The 24,760-nt window shown below is 45.4% G+C and overlaps 1 protein-coding gene across 1 annotated transcript in view; it reads left to right on the top strand.

The window, feature by feature from the left end:
• The window catches only part of LOC144165027 (sphingomyelin phosphodiesterase-like), a 45,580-nt gene that overhangs the window by 18,096 nt on the left and 2,724 nt on the right, over positions 1-24,760 (top strand). The window contains exons 7-12 of the mRNA XM_077695190.1: positions 1,709-1,819; positions 15,249-15,329; positions 17,048-17,135; positions 18,524-18,606; positions 20,794-20,986; positions 23,646-23,836. Of these exons, the coding sequence (XP_077551316.1) occupies positions 1,709-1,819; positions 15,249-15,329; positions 17,048-17,135; positions 18,524-18,606; positions 20,794-20,986; positions 23,646-23,836 (747 nt within the window). The remainder of the gene's footprint in view (positions 1-1,708; positions 1,820-15,248; positions 15,330-17,047; positions 17,136-18,523; positions 18,607-20,793; positions 20,987-23,645; positions 23,837-24,760) is intronic.

A 24,760-nucleotide genomic window follows, 5' to 3' on the forward strand; every position in this document is an offset into this window, starting at 1 on the left:
TCAGTGGACCGTATTAGTTTTGTGCATTTTCTGGTTGTGTGCGTTGTTTGTACCGCCTTTATAGTTGCCTGGTCACGCCTTGTGTTTTTTCTCCTTTAATATGCACCGCTGTCCTTTCTTTCCCTTTCATTTCCCGTATCCCCTCCCCCCTGAGTAGGGTAGCCAACCGGACAGTATTCTGGTTAACCTCCCTGCCTTTCCTGTACTATTCCTTCCTTCCTTCCTTGCACTAATGGTGTAAGGCTGGAATAACAGCGAAGCCTAGCTTCTTCTCCACTGGGATCCGCTGTCAGTGTGGGGAACCGACCAGAACGGCCTCGTAAAAACCGGGTAAAAACCTTGGCCTCACCCCTCAATACTTGGCCTAGCCTAGCAAGAATATCGCAAATCCTAACAAAGCCCAGCAAAGCCTAAATAAAGTTATCAAAACGGGAAGAAGCTAGGTCCTCCAGCCTTGCACCACTAAGCAAGCTGCGCCCATTTTTTGAACTTTTTTTTAAATATCTAATGCTTTCTGACGTAGTCAACTAGCGCATCCAAAACTTAGAATAGTGGGTCACAAAGTACTGCAGCTCTACGCCCATGAGATTTTTATTTATTTTCAGATTCTCTGCCAGCCTTTGAAAAAAGGCCTTTGGCAGGAGCTGGCAAAACAAATAAAAGAATGCGAGAAAATATGCATGATAACTTAGAAACTTGCTCAGAGTTCCCCAAGTCTCAGTGTTTTTTAGCGCTACAAGTACGTCGTTTCGGATACTGGCTGGCGTCTCTTGAATCGCCGCAATAAACGCACTCGACATGTAATTTTTTTAAAAATCGCAAAAAGCACAGAAACTGGATGGCGTAGTGGCAGGGACTACCAAATCAGGCTGTGCCACTCTGTGATGGCGACGACTACGCCCTTCGCTGTTCTTGGTACGATTAGAAGAGTGAGGACGTTTATCGGCAGCGTTGCAGAGTCCTTTTAAAATTGTTTATTAGCCTGTGTGTTCACCACTCAAAGGATATTGTACAGCAGTACAAAGCACCGCAACGACCGAGCGACATCTCTTGGTCATACATCACGCATCCCCTTTTAGGCGGCACTGATTGCTGCAGTCTACTAGTATTGCTGATTTTATTTCTCACGTGTATGGAAATAAAAGGTCGTGTATAACAGTGCAAGCAATACAAATGGGCCCATCATCACACCAGATTATCCATGAATTTCGACCTTCGGTGACTGTGACGGCAGACGGGAGCGGGTGCTTCTGTTTTCGTTTTGCGTTTCTATTGTTTTTAATTCCCTTGTTTCGGTACTTGCGTCCGTTTTATTGGTAATATTATTGACACAGTTTATGCTATTCTGGGTTTTATTACCTTTGTGTTTTATTCTCTACACTTTGCCTTTGTTTATTATAGCCTGCTTTGTTTCTTTTATATAATAATTTTTATTTTAGTGGTCTGCCTGAAACTCTTTGCATTCTGTTCATAAAACGAGCAGTCGACGACCCATAAACTGGCACCTAAACGCAATAAGGTTCCTTCATCAATTCTCCGCACGTAGCACTGCCACCTCAGAGTTGCGAAGTAAGTGGTTTGTGCAAAAGGGTCAGCTCGTGAGTATGTATAACATCCCCGGTCCAGCATCGAGTATCCAGGCCACCGGTTGGCCCACGCCATTGACGTGGTTTGGGGCGATCTCAAGCAGCGACCGCGACACTCGCAGCTTCCCGCCCCCGGAGGAGAAGGGAGACATGTCCCCCGAGTGGCTGTACGGCGCCCTGGCCAAGCAGTGGGCGCGCTGGCTGCCGCCGTCGGCGACCGACACCGTGCAAAGGTGAGACGGGACGATTGGCGATCAGGCGTCCGCTGCTCGTGCGCGTGATGGGAGACTGCTTGGGGTCTGTGCAACAACGTCGCCGTGCCCTTTGGGAATATCCGAAAAGCGCTAAACGGGGTAACATCTCGGTTACCCCGGTTAGCACTCCCGCTTAGCCCGTTTAGCACTCGGTCGCTTTGGCAGCGTTGGTATCTCCATCCCATTGTTTCGCCTCACTGAGATACATCATCACCAACGAAGGCTTCGTGTGTGCAAAGAAATGCGGGAATATGATGAAGTATATAAGTTGTGTTAAGAAGCACTTACGGTAGAGGCTACGAAGTAGTCGTAAAGGAAGCATGCAACATACTATCAACTTTTTTCGATCAGCTTCTGGGGTTTCAAGATGCGCACTATGAGCATTCAAAATATTTCAAATTGATGGCAGAAAGGCGGGCCCGCTTGACCAGCTGAAGTTGGTCGTTTGGGTTCGAACTGGCACGAAAGCCGGCACACTGCTCTGGGGTAGGGCAGGGAATGGAAGGGAGGGTGAGAGCTTGAGAGTATTCCCAGACCATGTTTGGAGGGTGCATGGAGATGGGCAGTGTTCGCAGGTGCAGTAGTAGGAATCAGGGTGCATGGCGTGGGGACGAGCGCCGTGGGGTTGGGAACGAAATTGCCCCTGTGTTTCAGGATTACCAAACCATTTTCCGCCCAAGAAAGAAGTATCGCGCTAGGCACTTTTTGTCCGCTGCGGGAAGTAAAAAAACAATTTGTAGTACTAAAATAAAAGAGCATAAAATAACCTACAATAATGCCTGCTGGGGTGTCTTAAAGGGACACTGAAGTGATATGTAAACATTGCGGTATTACTTGCGCAAATTGTAGTCCGGAGTCCCCAGATCATGTTTCGACCACCCTGGGCGCGTTTACGCGATTTTATTTAGTAGAAAAATTAATTCGAAAATGCTGTCCTCCTCTCTTTACGCTCGCCCATTTTCTGCGGCGTTTTCGCGTGACGTCGAGAGGAGCCGAGCTCGCAATTGGCTGCGCTACTGCACGGCTCCCCTGCCTTCAGACAGTCAGTCGGTCCGCCGGCCGCCGACGGGTCGTCGCAATTCGTTCGCTCAGTTGAAACGAAGCCAGGACACGTTTGTGAATGGTAGAATCTGCCTTTCTTTACTTGGTTAGTTTGTACACTGTATCTAGCTCCAAGTCAAGGTCGCTTCACACAAGCGCTGCACAAGCGCACATGCGACGCTTCGCTGACTGGTACGCCAGTAGGAAAATATAAGGCCTCTTGAAGGCGGGAGAAGAGATATAGAAGTCAATATAGGTACTAAGGAAATAAAATCAACTGATATTTTTACCGTACAGCGTAAAACTAGGCATCAACTGATATTTTTACCGTACAGCGTAAAACTATAGGGTGCGGGAAGCACTTTTTTTGCGCTGGGCGAACAAGCACAGCGGTCAGCAGCACGACTACGCATCTGCGAACGCTTTTCCGTCTACGAAATGCAATTGCTAGACGTGAGCTATTGTGGAAACTCGGGCGACGCTTACTGCACGAGCGCAATACAACAAATAGTCACCTAAGCTGCTTGAAATGCCAAAACTAAATAAAAGTGTAAACTGGTTGTACCACGGCCAGCGAGCCCTCTCCGTGGCCGAGTGGTTTTAGGGCGCTTGATATGCCACCGCAAGTATATTGCAAGTCAGGAGTTCGAATCCCCGCGGGTACGTGCTTTTTTTTTCTGTAAGTTAACTTTTTCGTTTTCCGCCGATGTTTTCTATATTGAGTTCACCTTTTTTTGGGCCGCGACGTTCATGGCTCCACGAACTAGTTCACAAAACGCGCGCAGGCTGGCACTGGCGCGCTAGCGAGTTCTCGTTGGCGTGCTGTTGCCATAAGCACCGACTGCTTGCAGGCAGTGGGCACAGGCCAGAATGAACAAACCCTTGGCCTGGTGCGAACACGCTTTTTACGATACAGGCATGAGGGAGGCAAGCTCCAAATATGGGGGAAAAGCGCATGACATTTGGGCGTCTGCGGGTACGCGGAGGGCGTTCATGCACTGCGTAGGTTTCGGCTAGTGAATGCTACGATTCCAAGCCGTCCTAGGAGGCTTATCTTTATGCATTTTTACAGCTGACAACATGGCAGAAGCGCGGTACGATGATTACTGAGTTATTGAGAATGCTCATCCAACAACGCCAACGGTTGTGTTTTACAGAACCGAAACCGAAACCGAAACTTGTTTGGTTGCTCACCTTGGGCGTCGTCCAATCACGGTGCCCGCTCCTCCTAACGTCACAGCTTTAGTTGGTGCGGCCGCCGCAAACCGCGCATGGTAGTTTTTCTTCTTTCGCGCTTTGTGAAATAATTACCAATTTGTCAATCGTAAAAACGATGAAAAGTGTGCTAATTTGAGCCAGTCTACGCAGTGCAAGCAAAAACGGGAGCTTGACAAATTCACTTCAGTGTCCCTTTAAGTTGCACCAGTATGCACAACAATTAATACTTCAGTGATGGAATCAAGCACAGAAACAAGCAAGGAGAGAAACTTGTCAGATATAGTATTGCTGCAGCATGAGATGTACTCATACATGTAATTACATTACAAAAATGTTTTCGCCTCATGGGGTTTTCGCCTTAAAGGGGGTACAAGTAGGTCATAAAAAGCTGTGTATGGCATACACAGTGTCCAAAAATACGCAAAATGCACAGAAATACACAATGGTCGAAAATGTCTGAATATTTATTTATTTATTTATTTATTTATTTATTTATTTATTTATTTATTTATTTATTTATTTTGACATACTGCAAATCCAATGAGGGATTTTAACAGGAAGGGCGAGAACATAAAATTTCGAATGAGTACACAATAGAGACACATAATCGCGATAAAGTACGCAATGAAACAACAGAATCGGTTCATTTAAAATTTTCAGATCAAACAAAGCATAAAACATTAGTGTAAAAAAAGTTGTTGGCAGAAAATAAATGCAGCGACTTGAATAACGGTTGACACATTGGCATATGCATCAAGAAACACAACAATAAGAAACTACAATAATAAGAAAAACAATACGGCTAAGTAATTCAAATGAGGACAAATTTATTCACTAAAAAAGAACAAAAAATATGATCAAGAATCAACAGAGTATTTTCTCTTCTCCTGAATTCAGTATTAAATATTGCTTAAACACAACTATACACAGTAGAAAGAATATGATAACATGATACTTGGCTGGGTACAATATACACACAAACACACAAATGAGAATAAGCTAAGTGATTCCGCTTGCATAATACAAAGTTAATTTTCGACAAGGGTTAGAAACTTCGCTAATACGGTAGTGTTGAAAATATTCGGATTCAGTTTATTCCATTCATTAGAGGCCAACGGAAAAAATGAGTACTTAAAGCAGTTTGTGTTGAATGAGTATTCGTTAAGCATTATTGGGTGTTTTGACGTGTTGTTCTGGTTAGGTCAAACGTGAGGTAGGCGGATACATCAATGTTTAGATGACCATGAATCAATTCATGCATAAATTTTGCACGTGCTAACCTTGTTCTATTCATTAGAGTAAGTAATCAAGCGTATTCAATTAGTTCAGTCGGAGAATCTGAATGTCTGTACCGGTTGTAGATGAATCTCATAGCTTTCCTTTGTATTCCTTCCAGTTTCGTGATTTGCTGTTTTGTGAATGGTGACCAAATGATATTACCGTATTCAAGTAATCATCGCACAAGGGAAGTGTATGCAAGCAGCTTTAGAGGAGGCGGGCCTTGACGGAGCCGGTATCTAAGTGTAAACAAGCGGCGTAGTGCAGCTGAAGTAGCGTAACTTATGTGTGCGTCCCATCTTAGATCTTCAGTTATGATAACTCCAAGATATTTATGCTGATTTACTCTAGTTATGGGAATGTCATTAATAGTGTAGTAGAAATTTCACCTAGTTTTTTTTCGACTTACCGACAAGAATGTACACTTGTTTGCATTGAGTGACATCTGCCACTTACGGCACCAGCGGGAAACATCTTGTAAAGCAGTATTTAAAGCTACATGGTCATGGGTTGAGTTTATTTCTCGATAGAACACGCAGTCATCCGCGAATAATTTGTTTTTTTCCTTAATATTTGTAGGCGAATCATTAATAAAGAGAAGAAGCAAAATTGGGGCCAGCACACAGCCTTGCGGAACTCCAGATGTAACGGAAGCAGTAGCAGAGGTTTCTTTGTTCAATTCCACATACTGAGTACGATCAGTTAGATAATTTTTGATCCAGTTAAGAACATTAGAATTTCCTAGGGTGGCCTCAAGTTTTTGCAGTAGCTTCTTGTGTGATACCTTGTCGAATGCTTTGGCAAAATCGAGGAAGAATTAATCAGTTTGTTTTTTATTGTCAATACTATGCGATACCTCATGTGTTAATTCCAGTAATTGAGTTATGGTTGAAAGACCTCGGCGAAAGCCATGCTGATTGGAAGATACGTTTTTCTTCTAGGAAAACAGTTAGATGTTTAAGAATTGTGTGCTCCAAGATTTTACAGATTGTACATGTCGGAGGTATAGGTCTAAATTTAGCAATATTATTTCCGCTTCCTCCCTTAAGCACAGGAACAACTTTGGCCTTTTTCCACTCCATGGGTAAAGAGCACGTTGATAGTGATTTGTTGAATATGACGCACAGATATTTAGCTAGTAACTCTGCAGACCTGGCAAGAAAAATGTTAGGAATGTTATCAGGCCCTGCTCCTTTTTTTTGTGTCCAAGTTTAGCAATAGATTAACGACACCGGCCTCAGTTACAGCAATTGATTCCAAGGTACCTTCCCCACTAGTGCCGATGTCCGGAATGTTTCCGTCATCGACAGTGAATACAGATTTAAAGTAACTGTTCAGTTGGTCTCCAGTGATCGGGTTATCTTTTTCTTCGGGTGCGTCGCTTCTGTTGTTTTGTGCAGGTTTTAGGTAGCTCCAAAACGTGCTGGGGGAATTTTTTTAGAAAGTTTGGCGACGTTTTATTGAAATGATTGCTCTTCGCTATAGTGGTTTTTGTTTTTAGATCACTCACAGCAACAGAAAGATTATTTACTGTTAGTGCTTCGGGTGTTTGTTTTATTCTCTTTCGTATTCGCTTTACTTCGCGTTTCGCATGTGTTATCCTCGTGTTAGCCTCACATGTTATCCACGGGTTATGCTTCTTAATTTTTTTCACTCTAGTAGGTACAAAGGTATTAATACAGTGGTGCATAATTTCTTTTAATTGAAACCATCATATTTCAATGGTCGCGGAACTATCGTTCGACAATTCTTCGAAGGACGGAAACTTCATAATTAAGTAATTTAGTTTGCTAGTGCAGTCAGCAGAATTAAAATCCGGTAAGTAATTTTTATGTTCGATGGTTCTATTTTATCACGACAGGGGACAGTGCAAAAAGTGAGCTTTGGATCAGATATGCCATCCATAAGCTCTATCTTCGTTTCATCGGCTGGGAAGTGGTCACTTAAGAATATAAGGTCAAGAATATTTGAAGTTGCTCCCTGAACACGTGTTGGTCGGTCGACTACTTGGTGAGGATTAAATCTCAGCATTGTGTCGATAACGACATCTGAGCATGCGGAATAAAAATTCATAGATTTCCAGTCAATATCGGGAAGGTTACAATCCCCCAAAAAGATGAATCTTGTGTTTTGTATGTTTTGTTCAATATAGTTGTAGAGGGACTGCATGCTATCTTCTCCAGGAGTAGGACCACGATAGCCGCAGCCGACAATTGTTGCGTGAAGGCCAAATTGTAGTTTCAAAAGTACAGCTTCTGCGCCTTCATCCTCTGGCAGCACTGTGTACGGTATTCCGCGTTTTATCATTAAAGCTACCGCACCGCCTCGTGTCGATCTGTCCTTCCGTATTATAGTGTTGTTTGGGGGCGTTACTTCACTATCTAAGATGTCATTATTTAACCAGGTTTCTGTTAGAGCAGCAAAGTCTGGCTCAAGGTCGAGAAGCAGGCATTCAAGGGATTTTAATTTGTTTAGGACATTTCGGCAATTCACATTTATAAACCTCAACTGAGGCGGTTTCGAATGCGTGATGCCGGCCCTTCGCTTGGCAGGTTTTTTTTTTTTTCAGTTGAGGGATTTGTTGTCTCGCCAGTCACCACTTTATCGTTTATGGTGTCGTCCCAGCGGTAAAGAAGACGGTCTATACTGATTTTGTCGTAGACAAGATGTACCTTTTGCCCCGTTTCCTTGTTTGGTTTGGCTGAGTCCCACAATTTTTTCCTGATATTACGCACACGCTTGGAAAAATCTTCACTAATTGGTAATTCAGTACCCTTTAGTTTATGGCAGTTTTTCAAAATGTTTGTTTTGTCGCGATCATCAAGGAGTTTGAAAATTATCGGTCTAGGTTTGTTCGCCTTTGGTTTTCCGAGCTGATGTATCCTTTCGATTGAAACAGGTTCAATTTTCAGAATGCCTTTCGTAACTGTATCGTTTATTACTTGCTCTTGTGATTCCTCATTTTCTTTTTCATCCTCAGGGATGCCACACACTATCAAGTTACTTCTTCGTGGCCGGTTTTCTAAATCATCCAGCTTTAATTCTAAGCCTGATATGATTTTTTGTAAGGCGGAAGCTTTTGTGGTACAGTCCAGTATTTTTTCATCTAAGGCAGCCAATTTTTCTAATTTTGACTCAATAGCGGTTAGTCGTTCTTTAATTTCTTCAATGTCACCGGCAATTTGCGTTAGTTGTTGAGCAATTTGTTTTAAGTCGGGCCCGGGATTTGTCTCGGCGTCACCTGCTAATAATAACAGGTCCCTCAAATAGCAGAACAAGTTACACAAAGGTTCACAAAGCAATCTTGGGCACGGCAGCACAATCAAGAAGAGGCAGTCACAACTCGTGCATTCGCCGTAGCGTTTTCTCACCTGTACGACATACAAGAACGGATTAACGCTCTGCATGCTTCGAGTGCCGCCGTGCCCATTAGTCGCGGTCGCTTCGGGGGCCGTATTTATGTCCGGATTCGTCGACGTTGAGTGAGGTACAGAGGGGGCGTTGAAGATTGTGTCGGCGCAGTACGTCGCAGAACCGAATGGGTCCAGCTTGTAGGGCCGACCATCCAGACCGACCGGCGAGTGTTGCACGTGGTGGCTTGAAGTCAATGTCTCTAAACAATATTTATTGATGTGTAATAGAATAGCCAATTGGCTGCCAGCATTTACATTATACTTCATTGTGCCCAAAAATAAAAATACACAAAAATACGCAATGCACAAAAATTTTTGAATATTGAAATCAATGTCTCTAAACAGTATCTATTGATGTGTAATGGAATGGCCAATTGACTGCCAACATTTATATTGTACTTCAATGTGCCCAAAACTACGCAAAATACACAAAAATACACAATAGACGAAAACGTTTGAATATTGAAATCAATGTCTCTAACAACATTTATTGACGTGTAATAGAATACCCAATTGGCTGCCGACATTTATATTATACTTCATTAGAGTGGGAGTACACTACACGCTACAGAAATGGACATAAATTGTGTATAGCTATGCTTATGTTATCCTATAGTTATGTATATAATTGCGTAACTCAAAGCCAGATGTTCGATTTGGTGCCTGTTTCCAATGTACTTACGTTTCTTTGTAACGAACTGCGGTTGGTGCGATTGTGCTACCTGGGGCTAGGGGCCTTGTCAGGCGAATTCAGATGTCTTTTGCCGTATACGCATGGCAATCTCTGGAGTTGCCAATATTAACGATTGGATTTGATTTTCTACAAAAAATTACGATTCGCAAAAAAAGAGATGAATTTATATTATAGTATCATGTAAAAGATAAAGGCAACTAGTCTTTTATTCCCCGTATTTTGGTAGACCGCAGTTCACTCTGAAGCAGTCTTCTTAATTAAGCAATTGCTATAGTTCTGTACATTTTTTTCTCCGTGTACGTAAACTGGGTCAGGTGCTAACGCAGAATCTTTTTTATTTTACTGACGAGGTGCTACCAATGTTAAGCGTTGCGAAAAGCAAGCAATTTGAATCGAACGTTGTGTGAGGCTCCTAAAGTACCTACCTATTTTTGTCCATGTGAAAATAGCTGGATAACGCGTCTCCATTTGTAGACCGCCAGTATAAGAAGATTGCATTTTCGTTAAAACAAGCGGTAATGATAAATCCCAATTTCCAGCTATTGGAGTTTTAAACAAAAGTGAAGCTTCGTTCTTGCAAGTACTGCGAGAAACCAGTAAATAGTTCGCATATTTTGGGTACGGCAAGGCTTCGCAAACAATACGATTTGACGCGTGCCGAATCCCGCTGGACAAACGAAGTTAAACAAACGTGAGACAAGCGGTTTTAGCGTTATCATTTGTATGCTTGCGCTAGAATTTTAAACTGTGTCAACCGTTGAAGGTACTGTTAAACATCCCGCAAACCTTCCCTGGAAACTTAAATTATGCCTGCGAAATTACACGCCGCGCCTACAAATACACGAGATCAGCCGGCTACACCGCCAACGTATTTTTCAACGCCAGTCTGAAAGATATCCTGCTGTTATGCAGGCCTTCTAAAAAATAAGACCAGAATAAGAAATCCCGTAATTTTATTTTAGTAGCATGTTTGTTTCAGTTAGTGCCAAGCATGAAATCCCTTTAGATCAATTCGGCTCATTTCTACCTGTACAAGCAGCGGGCACGGAAAGAAAACGCTCGTCTCGTCAGATCTTGCCTAGCTGACGAGTCCTACACGCTTGAACCACGGAAAGAAAAAAAGAAACGCACAGACATATTTGCAGGAGAACCTCAGTACACAAATTGGCACTAAGGTACTTGGCTGAAAACGCCGTCGCGATTTGACTAATGCTGTGAAAACTTCGTCTCGAGTACGACATCACTAACTCGCGAGGCGCAAGACGCAGGGGAAACAAAGAACAGAAAACGTCGGAACCTACACAACGTCGCGAGAAGTGCAAATTCGTTGATCACAGGCTAACGGCACTTTTCTGCTATCTTACACAAAAGACTCTGTGCCCTTCCACTGTATGAAGACGGATGGCCAGCGGAGCAGGGCGCAGTCCAAGGCATGCACGAAACAAACACGTAGTAGAAACTCGGTGGGATTATAGAGCCGTCTTAGCGGGTAATTTCAATGTTTGTTTTGTTGCTGCTGCTGTTGTTGTTTTTCAAGATGCCCACATTAGATTGAGATGTACACAGCATTTACCAGAAAGCTGGCTTTGCCGCGGCATTTAATTTTGTCGTAGCAATACAGCGCAAGCAAGTTTAAATAGGCTGAATCTTACGATACTCTCTAATGCGAAATTTGAACGCAGCGCGAACTGCTTCATCTTCGCGACGGCGCCTAGCGGCCGCTGCTGCGGCGGCGGCGCGCACCTCGGGGTTCTGGCGTCGGCGGCGCTTAGCCGCTGGTGGGGCTAGAGTTCCTCTATATAGCTCCCGCAGGGAACTAAGAAAGCGTTCCGGTTTACCCTTGAAATGGCTTCATTGCCGTTTTCGCGGGACCATGCATCTTAAAGGGGCCATGCAGACAAAACACAAGTTTGATTCATTCGAAAGATTGCCTCGTTAGAATCATACTGGCACCACTTTTAACGCACACTTCGCTCAAATAAAGCTACATAATTAAGAAAAGAGGGAACGGCCACACAACCCACTAGCTCATTTCCCGCAACAGAACCTATGATGTCGTATGTTCCCAGCTGTGCGATTGGCTAAGGCCGGCAAACGCAAATGTGAATAATGCACGGCTTATAAGCTCTCCGAACGAGCTGTTTGCGCCTAAATGTAATGCATATTCATTTCACAGCAACAGGAATGGTGCGATAAACAATGAAAGTTACGAAAATACACTTAACCATAGAAGTACCGATGCGCACTGCTGTTGGTTCTGGGCGCAGTAATACTCGTTTTAGCTGCGCAGTAGTCCGCCGCTTTGAAGTTGTCTTACACGACTAGGGCAGTGCACGGGCCCGGGCCGGCCCGAAAGCCCGAGCCCGGCCCGGCCCGCGGGCTGGGCTCGGGCCGGGTAGCACGCATTTTCTCGGGCCCAGGCTGGGCTCGGGCTTGAACCAAAATTTTGTCCGGCCGTGCCGGTCCGATCCGGCCCGGGCAGTTCCCGAGGCCCGGCTATCCTGTGCCGCAAATTCTAAATTGTTGGCAAGAGAAAGTTTTTTTGTTGATATTTCAGGCAAAGTTAAAAAAAGGAAGTGCTAATTCACTACCGCGCAGTTAAAACATGATAAAAAGACGATTGTACTTAGAAAGCCTTGACATCAATAAAAGGGGTCCCATCAGCTTAGTTGGAGAGAGCAGGCCAGAAAGCGAGGGCACTCCAGCCACAGACTAGAACATGATTGTATTTTCTCTCTCCTTTTCAAAGTAAAACAAACAGAACAAACGTGACTTGGATTTCGCAGTGTGTGCAGAGTTTGAAGAACCAATTTTCTAAGCAGAGCCAATGATTTCTTCGCGCAAGAATTTTTTTTAGAGCCATGACTAAAGGCAAGAAAGAACAAAAGCGCAGATAAAATCATGCTGCCAACGTAACTAGAGGGAAAGACAAAAATCAAATGGTGAAACCGGACGCATCGTCTGATCAAATTTCAGCAAAGAATGGAAGAATGAAAGGTGCAATATCTGTTGAAGAATTGCAATAATAAAAAAATCAACTTACTCGGAATCATTTAAGGTATCCTCGGGTGTGCCTTTATTTCGAAGACTGGCAAATGAAGTGGCAAATGAAGTTACACGACTACTGAAAATACAGCTTCTAAGTGAGGATAAGTTGTATAAAGTTCGGTCCAAGTTTAAAGGAAATTTGAATCTAAAGTAGCCGTATTCTCTTTGTGCGTACGCTTTTTAGGTTAACAGCAAACTTCTTCAAGTTCATGTTACTATCCTGTCGGACTAGGGATGACATTTAACAACACTCTGGCGGGCTCAGGCTCATACTTTAGAAGTTTGTCGGTCTCGGACCGGGCTCGGGCTCAGATTTTAAAAATTTGTCGGACTCGAGCCGGGCTCGGGCTCAATTTTTATAAATTTCTCGGGCCCGGGCCGGGCCTGGACCGTGTCTCTATCGGGCCCGGTCGGACCGGGCCTAGAACGTGCGGCCCGTGCACTGCTTTATACACGACACTAGCCGATTGGCGTAGTGACATTGTCTTACGTGACCCTGTTTGTCGAGGGCACTCCATGTTTCACGAAACGATTACTTTCTTAAGTAACAAAAGCAAGCCAGGTGCAAATGCGGTCCAAAACAGCAACGAGCGACAACGGTCCGTGGATGAGTATGGTAGCGCCATCTGGGAGGACTGACAGCAAGCAAGGCTTCAGAGCCGAATGACGCAGTGGAAGTTTGTTTGCACGCGCGCACCTATGACTTCATTGCTGACGTCCCGAAAACACACTATTTGGTGGGCGAATCAAAATTTTAACATGAATTGATTAATTTCTCAGTGAATACGGCATCATTTGCTGCGGGACAAGCGATGTGGGCACTACAAAACACGAAATCTTTCTAATAAAACAAACTTGTATTTTGCATGCATGGCCCCTTTGAGCCCCATCCCAATTCGAACTAAGCTGTCATCGAAGGCTGCTTCGAGGAGACAGAATAGAAGTTAGCAACGATGCAGGCTGCCTTCCTGTCTAAGCTAATAAGTGACGCCAGCGCCACCTTTTAGCATATTAATGTTGTTACAAACTAACTTGTTCCTTTATTAAAATATTTAGTATAATTTACTAGTGGTGAAACTGCTTCTGTTAAATTTTTAAATAAATTATTCTGTTTAATTCTTCCTTTAGACGTTAATTAGACTTCTTCGTAATCTGTCTACCAAGCTGTCCCAGAACTGGAACGCAGCCTAAAAGTTGCGCGGCCGTCCGCCATCTTGTTATCCAAAGTGTTGCGGGAAAGCCGCCCGTCGCGCGTGTAGGAGCCGCGCCGCCACGCTGCCCATAGAGTTCCATACTAATATACACTAGAGGGAAATCTGGCGCCACTGTCTAGGGGAGCCACGCTCCAGTGAGCGTTCCGTCGTGTACCGGGCAGGCACGTTCCACTTGTCCTTGGCATGGCTCATGAGCAGGCTGAAAAGTTGCCTCTGGCTGCAAAAATGCAACAATATTACTCCAGAAGATTAATCGAATTTGTTTTATTATTGTAAAATTAAACCTCCAGAAGATGTATTTGTCAGGGAATATTTAGAAGCTTGATGCTAGATGAAGAAAAAAACAATGTTACCAGTTTTTATTGATCTTGGCTTCAAGACGAAATAGAAGCCATGTGGCTAACCAAGTCAAGGAGGCGAGGAACGTCGCTAGCTGCAATGGCGCCACCTCCGGCGGACCGCAAATGCCGCGCCAGATTTCCCTCTAGTATATATTAGTATGAAACTCTATGACGCCGCCGACGGCGGCCAAAGAGCGTTGGGAGCAGTGGGGGCGCTTCGAGTGGTGGGCGTGCTTTTTTCCACGGCGTCGGATAACCGGAGCGACCGAATCTAGGCGGTACGAAAAAAGGTCGCGCAACTGTTAGCTCCCTGCGGGAGCTGTATAGATGAACTCTGGCTCTTGTGGCTCGTTTAGCTGCAGCGGTAGAGGAAGTGAAAGCTACATCGGCGACCGCACCACGGGGGGCACTACTGCGGTGTTATCTCGTAGCGCGTCGCCGCAGCGTAGCAGGTCTCGCGAGGCGGCCTCGGCATGCTACTCTTACACTTTCACCATAGTTTCCTCCTCTGCTTTCTTGCTCGCTCCATCTTCGGTCTCACCGTCGTTCGCTCGCTTACAACGAGGCCAACGGCGACGCGAAACCACAGGAGCGGGCGCTGAAAAGCTGCTCTCTAAAACACGGACGAAAGCAAGACTTGCAGCGGCACTTTATTTTCTCCGGACAGGTCCAATATAAAAGAAACCGAAGAAAAATCAGCATGAAAACCAGGCACAAAAGAAACAGGAACTAAACCTCATGACTAAAGGTTATCGGCACTTGCCCTATGGATAGTCCAGCTCTTTTTTCGTGAGTGCGAATCAAAGTACAAGGCTCCCCCAAGCATTCGATTTCGGCTGCCTCGGTAAGTTCTAGAGTAAGGTCGTCCGGGTTTTTCAGGAGGGCCTATATCTTGCCTATTCAGGAGGGCCTATATGCTAATCAGAATATTATGAAAATGTCTTAGCACTGCGCACATGCCGACTCCAAAACAGGACATGACGGAATTTGGTTAAAGCAGGATTGTATGATGTCCTCTCCCCAAAACGTGGTGACTTTGATTTACTCCTGTCCATTTTGATTATTTCTTGCGATTAAATAAAACGAGTTTCCACGAGCATAAAACGTGCCCGTGAACGTGCGAGGAGAGTCTAAACACGAGTAATCTGCCCTGCATTTCAGAGCTGGCTTCTACTCAGCCAAACCCTATCCTGGACTCAAGATCATCTCCTTGAACACGAACTACTGCAGCAGCCTCAACTGGTTAGTAGTCTGGTCAATACTCACAACTGCTTGACTGCATGTAGTGTTCATTCGTCGGAGTGTTTTGTAAATGTTTTGAAATTAATTTATTATTTCTCCACCGAGTACTGCAGGCGCATGCATGGGCCAATGCGGGAATTAAAAAACGTGCATAAAAATTTTGAGAAATACAAGACGAAACGCTGTGAGTAAAGAAAAAAAATTCACTTGAGGTGCCCAACAAAAAAGAACAAAAACGAGCCCCAACTTATCCAATAAATGAACTTTGTTCATACCTAATCTTGGACGAAATTTTGCATAAATATAGCAATTGCTGCAACTACATTCAGAAAACAACACGTCAGCACGTTAGCAAAAATGCAACCATTACGGTGACAACACTGTATGTGTGGAAATGAATGATGGGCTTACTTACTGAGCACACTTACTGAACTTAGCCACGTTCGTTTATGTTTGTGCCGTTTTGTTTTATTTTTTACCTGTCTTATTGTGCTTATCGTTTGTGCTTATCGTCAGAAAGCCCGCGCGCAGCTTGTAAAAATACGCCTGTATTTTGCCTGAGTGCGCCACTCGTTGTCGTTGTCCCGCCTTGCAGCTGCCTGCCATTTTTAATGAGAAGGCAGCGGAATATTTTAGTGAGGATACTAGACTGCGCTGTTTTGTGATCACGGAGTCGCTTCAGCTCTCGTCTTCGATGGGCGCACGAAAACGCCACCGTGCTGCCGCCGGCTGCAAAGCCATCGAATATACTACAATAGCTTATTATCGCTTTGCACCAGGCAGCGACCTTCGGCGAGAGTGGTCGGAATCACGCACGGCATCCCCCTCTGAGTCCCAGAGCAACGGGGCAATGTTTGACTTTCAGTTTCAGTTTATTAGTGGATCTTAAAACAAGCGCACTAATAACAGTATGCAGACTAGGGTCCAGACAATAGCCGGGCAGCGTTAGGAACGATCAGACTAGAGATATTGCGTCTTTGAGAAAAATGCGTTGTTTTGAGTTGCGATATCTGTGTGAATAGTCATCGTGTTAAGTTTCAACACAGGTTCAAATTATCGCGGGAAGAAATTGCTTGAACAACTTTTTACCTGCCCCCTTATCGGACACGAGTGCGGTAGTACATATCCGTACACCGGTGTATTCGTATATGCGACGCCAACAGCAGAGCCCAAACCACCCCACACATGAGGTAGGCGAGCACACCGGCATCAGACAGGGTAAGGGCGAGTGTAACGTACGTTACCTTGCAAATTTTTGTACCTTCCTTGCTTTTTAGCCACCAGAAGAAAATGAGTGGTCAGGTTCGGGGGCTGGTGGCAAAAAATCACATATTTTTGCCCTAATTTTGATACTAGGCATAGACTCTCAGCATGTACAAGTCAGCCAAGAGACTTACAAAAACTTTCAATAGTAATGCGTGGTCTGAAGATTGCTGCAATTTTACATGCACTAAGTCACGAAGCTAACGTTAGCAACTAAAAACCGATTATACACCCTGAAAGGGTGTTGAATTGGCACCCTGTAAAAAAAAGGAAAGCGCTCCAAGCGTTAGCACCGTTTTCACTGAGCACTTCGACTGCAAAAACCAATTTAAAGATACCCATCTGCCGCCTTGTTTATAGTATTATGACGTGCAAGGCTTGATGTTCTGCAGTTAGCTGGGAGGCCGGAATCTGGGGTCGTCCACTAAGCATTCCAAACTCACATTCAAACCCAGGTGGCTGTTGGTGAACGCTACCGACCCTGCCGGTCAACTGGACTGGCTCGTCCGTGAACTTCAAGAGTCCGAGACAAAGGGAGAAAAGGTGAGGCTGGAATCAAGACGCGGTGGCAGCCATCGGTGCGCGTTACGTGCTAAGGGAGACGTGCACGTTAGGATATCTGGGGCTAATTTGCAATAGGTCTCTGTAGTAAGGTGCCCCTATTGATTCATCTATAGGCGCAGAAAGGTTTTTTAAAGACGATAGTCTTTCTTGGGCTACTTAAACCCAGAAATTTTGGTCTGTCTGTCTGTGGCTCGATTCAGCCACCCAGCCAAAACAAAACATTGCATGCGCAATAGTCTTATATAGTCACAGCTAAATCTACCCGTCTTGGTCCGGTGTAATGTTCATACTTGTCAACATTGTTGAAGAAGAACAAGACATTACGCAAATATGAGACAACAAATCAATACAGAAGTGATATTTGCAGTGTTCCTTTATAAAAATTCAAACATGCTTGACTTTTGCGAAATTAAATACTTCATCAACTGCAGAAAAAGAATTCACTCCGCTGTCGCCTGCTGGCGCCCGCGCCACTATAGCTTCTGGCGGCATTTTAAGAAATCAACCGGCAACAGTTACACAAGGTTCCACTAGATAGTTTCCACGTTCTGCTTGCAACGCACGTGGAGTAGGGAAACGCGGTTCTATAAACGTTGAAGTAGGGTGCCTCGATTAACGCGCGTCTTCGTCGTACGGCAGCGTTCGCATCGAGACACCCGGTTTGGAGCAGTGGAACGCGGGAAATTTAAAATGATTTAAGCAAACATTTGGCGTCTTTACCTTGGGAGGAGCGCGACGCAAGAGGAACAACATGAGAGGTGAGCGGTTATAGCGAAGGGAGGCATTTACTTCGCAAAGGCCGATAAAGACTATCGTCTTTTGACGTCATTTGCAACGAAAGGAGCAGATACGCGGCCATTTTTTTTCCTGTACCCAGTGTTACAAATGTAATTAGGCTTCAGAGTTTTAATTATGGCTTCCACTGCTTCACAGCAAAGTAGGCCTACCTGCCAATTGCCAATGTTCTAGTTCCTGTAATGCTTACGGCTTGATGCAGCTTACTTCCCGCTTCCGACAGGAAACCACGGCGAAAAATTTGCAATAGCAGCGTTTAAAACAAGAACTATTGGAGTGTGGGTCTACGAGTTTCTTCTATACGGGAGCTTAGGACAAAATTTCTCGAATTTTATTTTGTGCTCCGGCGCTCGCTGATGTGTGCATTATGAAACGTTTATTACGTGAGTTAATAAAGGCAAAATATAGCAACACGGTTGCCTAACGATATTCTTATTTGTCTTATTCGCGACCAGTCGCCCCAGGGAAGGGAAGTTTACGGTAAAGCAGAGCAGCCGCTTCGACTTGCCTAATGCTTTCTTCGGCTCACGGAAGCGCCCTCACCCGCTGTTTCGGTCACGTGACCCACGCAGGTGCAGATCATCGCGCACATCCCTCCCGGCGGCTCGGACTGCATGCACATGTGGAGCGACAACTACCACCGCATCCTTGAGCGGTGAGAATCGTCGTTCTTTTAATTAAGTGGCCCGAGTTTTAACTCTGCGTCTCGGTGTGCTTTGTGCGGTCCAAAAGTTTAACCAGAAAAAGAAATTTATGCTAGTTTGAAGACACTTGTATTAACCAATCAAAAGGCACATAAGTTTGCCCTTATTATCGTTGCATTGGTGTGGTATTCGGGGAAACAATTCTGTCTACTGTTTTTCAATGAATCGAATTTCCTCCCTAGAAAAATAGCGGAGAGTTGCAGCATTTGTTGCAGCGGGTCCGGCTCCGTTTGCCCGACCGCTTGTTTTGCGCGTAGTTGTTCGTTTTTAATTAGGTACTTCGTGGTTGTCTGGCCGCCAGTCCTAGGTGAAAATGATTATGGCAGAAGAGAGGAGCCGGAAATGGATGGAAAAAGAAGCAGCGGATTGAACTGAATGCGATTAAGTTGGCCCAACGAATTAATCCAGTAAGAACGCCTGTGAGCAAACTGGCGTTCACCAGATTAATGTCAAGTTGCTTCCTGAGCAGCAATGTCGCAGGAGAGAGCGCGCACGCGCAGAGCTAAGCCAATGAATAACCAGACGAGATAGAAAGCATCATGGCTCCCGTTTCGGACATGCAGCGCAGTTTCCCGGCAAACAATATCACATTACCTTGTGATACAATGCACCCACTTAACCCTTTCCGCACAGTGCAAGAAAATCCCCATTTTTATTCATTTGACATTGCTCATGGTACTTCCCCTGGGATTCGGAGCGTCCATCCCGAGCAGCTCTAGGCCCGAGGAGGGGAGGGCTACTCCTAATTACCCTGACGAGACCACGCGATACACTCATATTAAGTGCGAAGTTCTAGGGGCGTCGATAGCAGAGACCAGCTCGGGTGCGTCGCACTTACTGCAACTTGACTGTACATTTATATCGTGAAAGAGGGTAAATTGTCAGCGCCTTTTTAACTTTTTTTCTAGATCCTAAATGCCTGCGGGACGTAGTCAACCAACACACCCAGTGCTTATATTAGACGATCGCAAAGTACGTCGGCCAAAAATTACTGATCAGATAACTTGGAAACTTGCTCAATTTTTTTTTTTCATCTCTTTCCCGTTCTTGGCGCTCTTCGACGGCTGGAATGACGTCATTACCGCGGTGCAGCGGCTATTGACCAGATCTCTTTCAGTTGCAGCAATAAACGCGTTCGATAGCCACTTTTAAAACGCCGCAAAAGCAGAGGAAACACGTAAGGCGGATTTCCTACGGCGAGCAAATCGTGCATTGCCGCTCAGCACTGGCGATACCTATAGCTTGTACAACGCTTCCACACGTGACGGAAAGATTGAAAGCGCTTATCGGAAGGGTTTGATAGTCCCTTTAATTCTAGAAGCACTGACGTGCATCTGCGCGTAAAGGCGATCGGAGAGGGGGGGGGGGGGGCACAAAAGCGTGGATAGAAAAGTAAAATGAAGGAAACTATGTTTTATTGTATGTAATGTTTGACTGCCCCACAGCTCAAGCAAAGCTGACTGTAATAAGGAAAGTTCATCAATGTAGATGCATTGGTGCAAATGGAATTATTATATCTGCGACACTGTACATACACGGGTTCTTACGGACGCATTCCGCGCATCAATACTCAAGAAATGTTTTCGGTTCGAAAACGCACCATTTAAACACACAAGTGTTCGTGCTGGGTCACAAATCGAAAATTGTGGCCGCAGAGAAGGTTGACTAAGATAGCGGGCATCTTATGCAGACGTGGTATTTAGCATTTCGTCGGCAGATTAATTATTAATTTCAGCCACAACTTCTTTCACGTCGGCGTGGCCAACGCAGTATTGCTGGAACTACCTTCAAAATTTAGGTGCTTAACGCACTGAAGCTACACAGGCGGTGAGGCGCACCACAGTGCAGGGCTCCGGGTTAGTTTAGACCATCTGGGGATCTTTAAAGTGAGCCAAAATCTAAACACGCAGGCGTTTTCGCTTGTCGCTTCCGTCCGAAAAGCATCCACCGCGGCCGTGATCGATCCTGCGCTTTTGGAAGTGAAACTACCTTGATCATGAACAAAGCTATGCACCAGAAAGGACTGTCGCATTCTCATTCGCTTGGGTTCATCATCATCAGCACCATCATCATCAGTTCGTGCGAACAGAAACGTTCTCACTGTCGCTGAACCCGGGTGCCCGGCTGCGCATGCGCAGGTACGAGAGCACGGTGCGCGGCCAGTTCTTCGGACACTCGCACTACGACGAGGTGGAGGTGGCGTACGATTCCCAGGACCCCACGCGAGCCCTGGGCGTGGCCTACTTGGCGCCCAGCCTGACCACCTTCAACTCGGGCTTCCCCGCCTTCCGCATCTACACCTTGGACGGCGGACACCCCGCGGCCACGTGGGTCAGTGCCAACGCATTCCCCACCACCCAACGGGGGCGCACAAGATTGTAAAAGAAACTGTAGTTGATTCCTCTGTCATAGGAATCGATAGAACACGAAAGTGAAATGTGCAGCGAAATCTGCAGCTGAGCATGATTTGCGGGTGGGTGTGCTTGGCGAGCGACGTCCTGCTGGCGAGTCGCTTCGGCAAAGGTGTACTGGCGTCATTTCCGTGACGGCTATGACGTCGGTGAAATATTGCTGTATCCTGGCATAAAACCCTTCCGTGTTGAAATATAAAACCCGAAAACGAACAGTCCTAAGTGTAATGTACTCTTTGGTACTAAAGGTTGCTGCCCCCCTCGAAGACCCTATGTGCAGGGGTGCACCCTTTCCAGGCCGCTTGCTTCGTTGTACTGGCGTCACTTCCGTGACGGATATGACGTCACTCAAATTTTTGTGTATCCCAGAATAAAACACTTTCGTGTTAAAAAAACATTGGCAGCGCATCTGCTCGCGTAGCCGCAAATGGCGTCGGAAGACGATAGTCTGATGCCGCTTCTGCAACCTAACTTCATTTCCTCTATCCCTCACCCAACTCTCAGGTGTTCCTCTCCTGTCTCTGCACACCGACTTGAGGTTTGCGGAATTCAATTTTGCCGCGTTCGCTCTGCTTGCGCGGCAAAATTGAATTCCGCAAACCTCCGTATGTTGGGACCGTTGAGAGTTAGCACTCGAGCCACGAACGCGAGGTTCGGGCGCCAGCCTTGTTCCTGCATTTTATGGTTGAAACATTGTTTTTAAGGCGTATTTATTAACTTCCGCAAAAATTGAGAACACATCTCTTTTTTATTTATTTAAAAGAACACTACAAAAACAAGTTATGTATTCTTGGTTCGAGTGTGCAAGAAGGGCTTTCTGATAGAAAGTAGATGTCCTTACTGTCACAACGCTGTCCGATAACGGGTTCTATTCATTGATTGACAATAAAAAGGGATCAAGTTTGACACTGCTTTGCTTGCAAAAATACGTAATACCTTGTGAATGTGATCGATACATGTGGAGACATGTGATGCAAGGAACAATGGGTGTAGCCACGAGTGGAGAGTCACCAAAATACGGAGAGTGCAAAAAAACGTAAGAGTTCGCGTCTAGTGTGAAGGTTTAAAGGATTACCGTAATTACCCGATTCTAACGCGCCCCCTACTCTAACGCGCACCCGATTTTCCTGGCAAAAAAACCGAAAAAACTTGCACCTCCGATTGTAACGCGCACGGAACTTTGTGAGCAAGAAAAACGAATGCGAGAGAAACGGGCGATTTATTTCTCGAAATAATCTCACTCCTCTCACTCCTCGTCGCTCTCCGCTGACCACATTTCGCCCTTGGTGCCGTCAAGCGCGTTCGCGATGCCACACTTCTCAACGAACGTTCAACCATGGTCGATGGGATCGTGGCCCACGTCTCGCACGCCCATCCCGCGAGCTTCTTCAGAGGCGAACGCTTCAGCCGACCGCTCGTTTTGAACGCGTTAGAGCCGCTGCTGCCATTGCTGTTATCAAGCGCGCAAGTGCAACAATTTGGCAATTTGTGTGAACGCCGATAGAAAAGCCTAGGCGCCTATACTTCCTGCGTCCGAAAAATCGTTGCTAAAAGCTTTGGCGCCATCTTGAGATGGCGATGGTGATGGGTGGGACGAAATTTCCGCTGTTTCGGCAGTTTCGGTTTCGTATCCGATTCTAACGCGCATGCGATTTTTCGACCTATTTTTCCGGGAAAAACTGCGCGTTAGAATCGGGTAAGTACGGTAAGTGTGCGTTTTAAAAGGAAAACACTGCTGAATGCTGAGTAAGAAGATCAAATAGAAGTGGCAGCCTCATTCTGAACTGACTCCTGGCGTTTGGTCAGAGTAACGTTATTTGGATGCCATACGAATAATGCCTGTACCTTTCGCTTTGTTTTGGATACAATGGAGAGTGCCTTTTGTTCTCTAAAATTTCGCGCTCCTTTTTATGCCTATGTCCTAAGCGGTAGAAAACATCTGACCGAGTAGTAGTTAAATGCACCTGAGTAGCTCTCAGTTATCGTAACAAACCCGTTGTTCATCGCCTTGCTTGGTAATTCCCTTGTATTCACTTTTCTGTCGTTTTTTCATTCTCTGTAATAAAGCACCATCTCTTCAGGTACCACCTATGAGCAACCACTGAACCTTTGCTGTTTTTAGCTCGCAACATGGGGCTAAATAAAGCGTAACACGATTTATTGCCGATTTAGTGCATGCTCTCCATTACGGCTTGAGTAACCGAATAGCTCAATAATAGTAACACCAACAAAATGACAATTAACGTCACTTAATTAAGGTCACTTTGTAAGGAGATCACTTAGATCCAGAAACAAAGCTTTGCTTCTGAGGAAGGACGCGTGATAACAAGTGAGGTGGAAAACTCCAAGAAGTAAGCGAATGCCTATTACTCCATAGTTTTTAGATGATCGTAACGAGCGGCCAACCAGAGTGGCTAAGGCAAACCCTTGAGAAAATATTAAAAGTAAATAGGTAAGATTCGTGGTCCGTGAATATTTCCAGCCATCGCGAGGTAGCAGCGTTCACGAGTGCTCAACCTTCGTCCCTCACTGTATAGTGTCAACGTGATAGCACTGTGCTCCCACTGATCCCGCGGCAGGCGTTGCTGGACCACGAGACGTACCTGCTGAACCTGACCAAGGCGAACGCGGAGCCCGACAAGCCTGCCTCGTGGGAGCTGGAGTACAGCGCCCGCGCCGCCTACAACCTGACCAGCCTCGAGCCGCAACAGTGGGACGCCGTGATCAGGAGGATGGAGCACGACGATGCCCTCTTCAACGCATTCTACCGGTACGGACGCCGCCGCGGCACACAAAGTTCACAGTGCGGGCAGACGAATCGGCTTAGTGCAACTCCAGCCTATTTTTCGTAGATTGGCCGTGGTGCCTTCCTTTAGTTGGTACCCACATAGGCGATACACGCCCCTATAGAAGCGGCCACAGAACATCAGCCAAAAATATCACTCGGAAACAGCCGCTATAGATGCCTCCTATTTGATAAGAAAGAAGAATGCTTGTAGGTTCAACACGAAGCGGATATTCTGCTGATGCGAGTGGAGTGGAGAAGTTTTACAAGTGGCAGAAAAAAATCGTCTTGGACTAAAATGAGACTGTCTAGCTAGTCGCAAAGTCAGGTTTAAAGGGGACACACCTGACCATATTCCCATGGGACTTGCTAATTCATGACCCAAGGGTTTAAAAAGCATCGTGTACCGATACGAAAGGTTTTTCAAATTGATATGAATACCACTTCCTTACTGAGATAAAAAACAAACAAGAAACATATTTTGGTTATCCAGTTGTGACTAGACGGCGCTAACTGTCTAGCAAGCGAGGGTTTTATATTTTTATTTCAGTGCAGAAGTAACACATCTCTAATACAAGTGATTACTCCGTTGAGAACAATGATATGTATTTGTCAAGCCTTTCGAATTGGTGCACGCTTGTTTTTAAGTGACCGGGTTTTGAAGTAGGAAGTCCCATAAGAATGTTCGCAGATAAGTCCCCCTAAGGCGGCGATAATAAGCATACCCGGTTTTTTTTTTCTGTCCAGGAGGCGCTACAGCATTGGTCCATTGGGTAACACTAATTATTTTTATCTTCCCAAGTTTGGGGGGCAGCGTAAATTGCAGGAAGACCTCCAATGTATAAGCTTAAAGTGAGGTAGTGAGCCCTGCCTTCAGATGATGCGTGTTTCCACGCAGTTGGCGCTGTG

This window comes from Haemaphysalis longicornis, unplaced genomic scaffold (assembly GCF_048455015.1).
Source record: "Haemaphysalis longicornis isolate Haplotype H1 unplaced genomic scaffold, Haemaphysalis longicornis Haplotype H1 scaffold_14, whole genome shotgun sequence".
NCBI lineage: Eukaryota > Metazoa > Arthropoda > Arachnida > Ixodida > Ixodidae > Haemaphysalis > Haemaphysalis longicornis.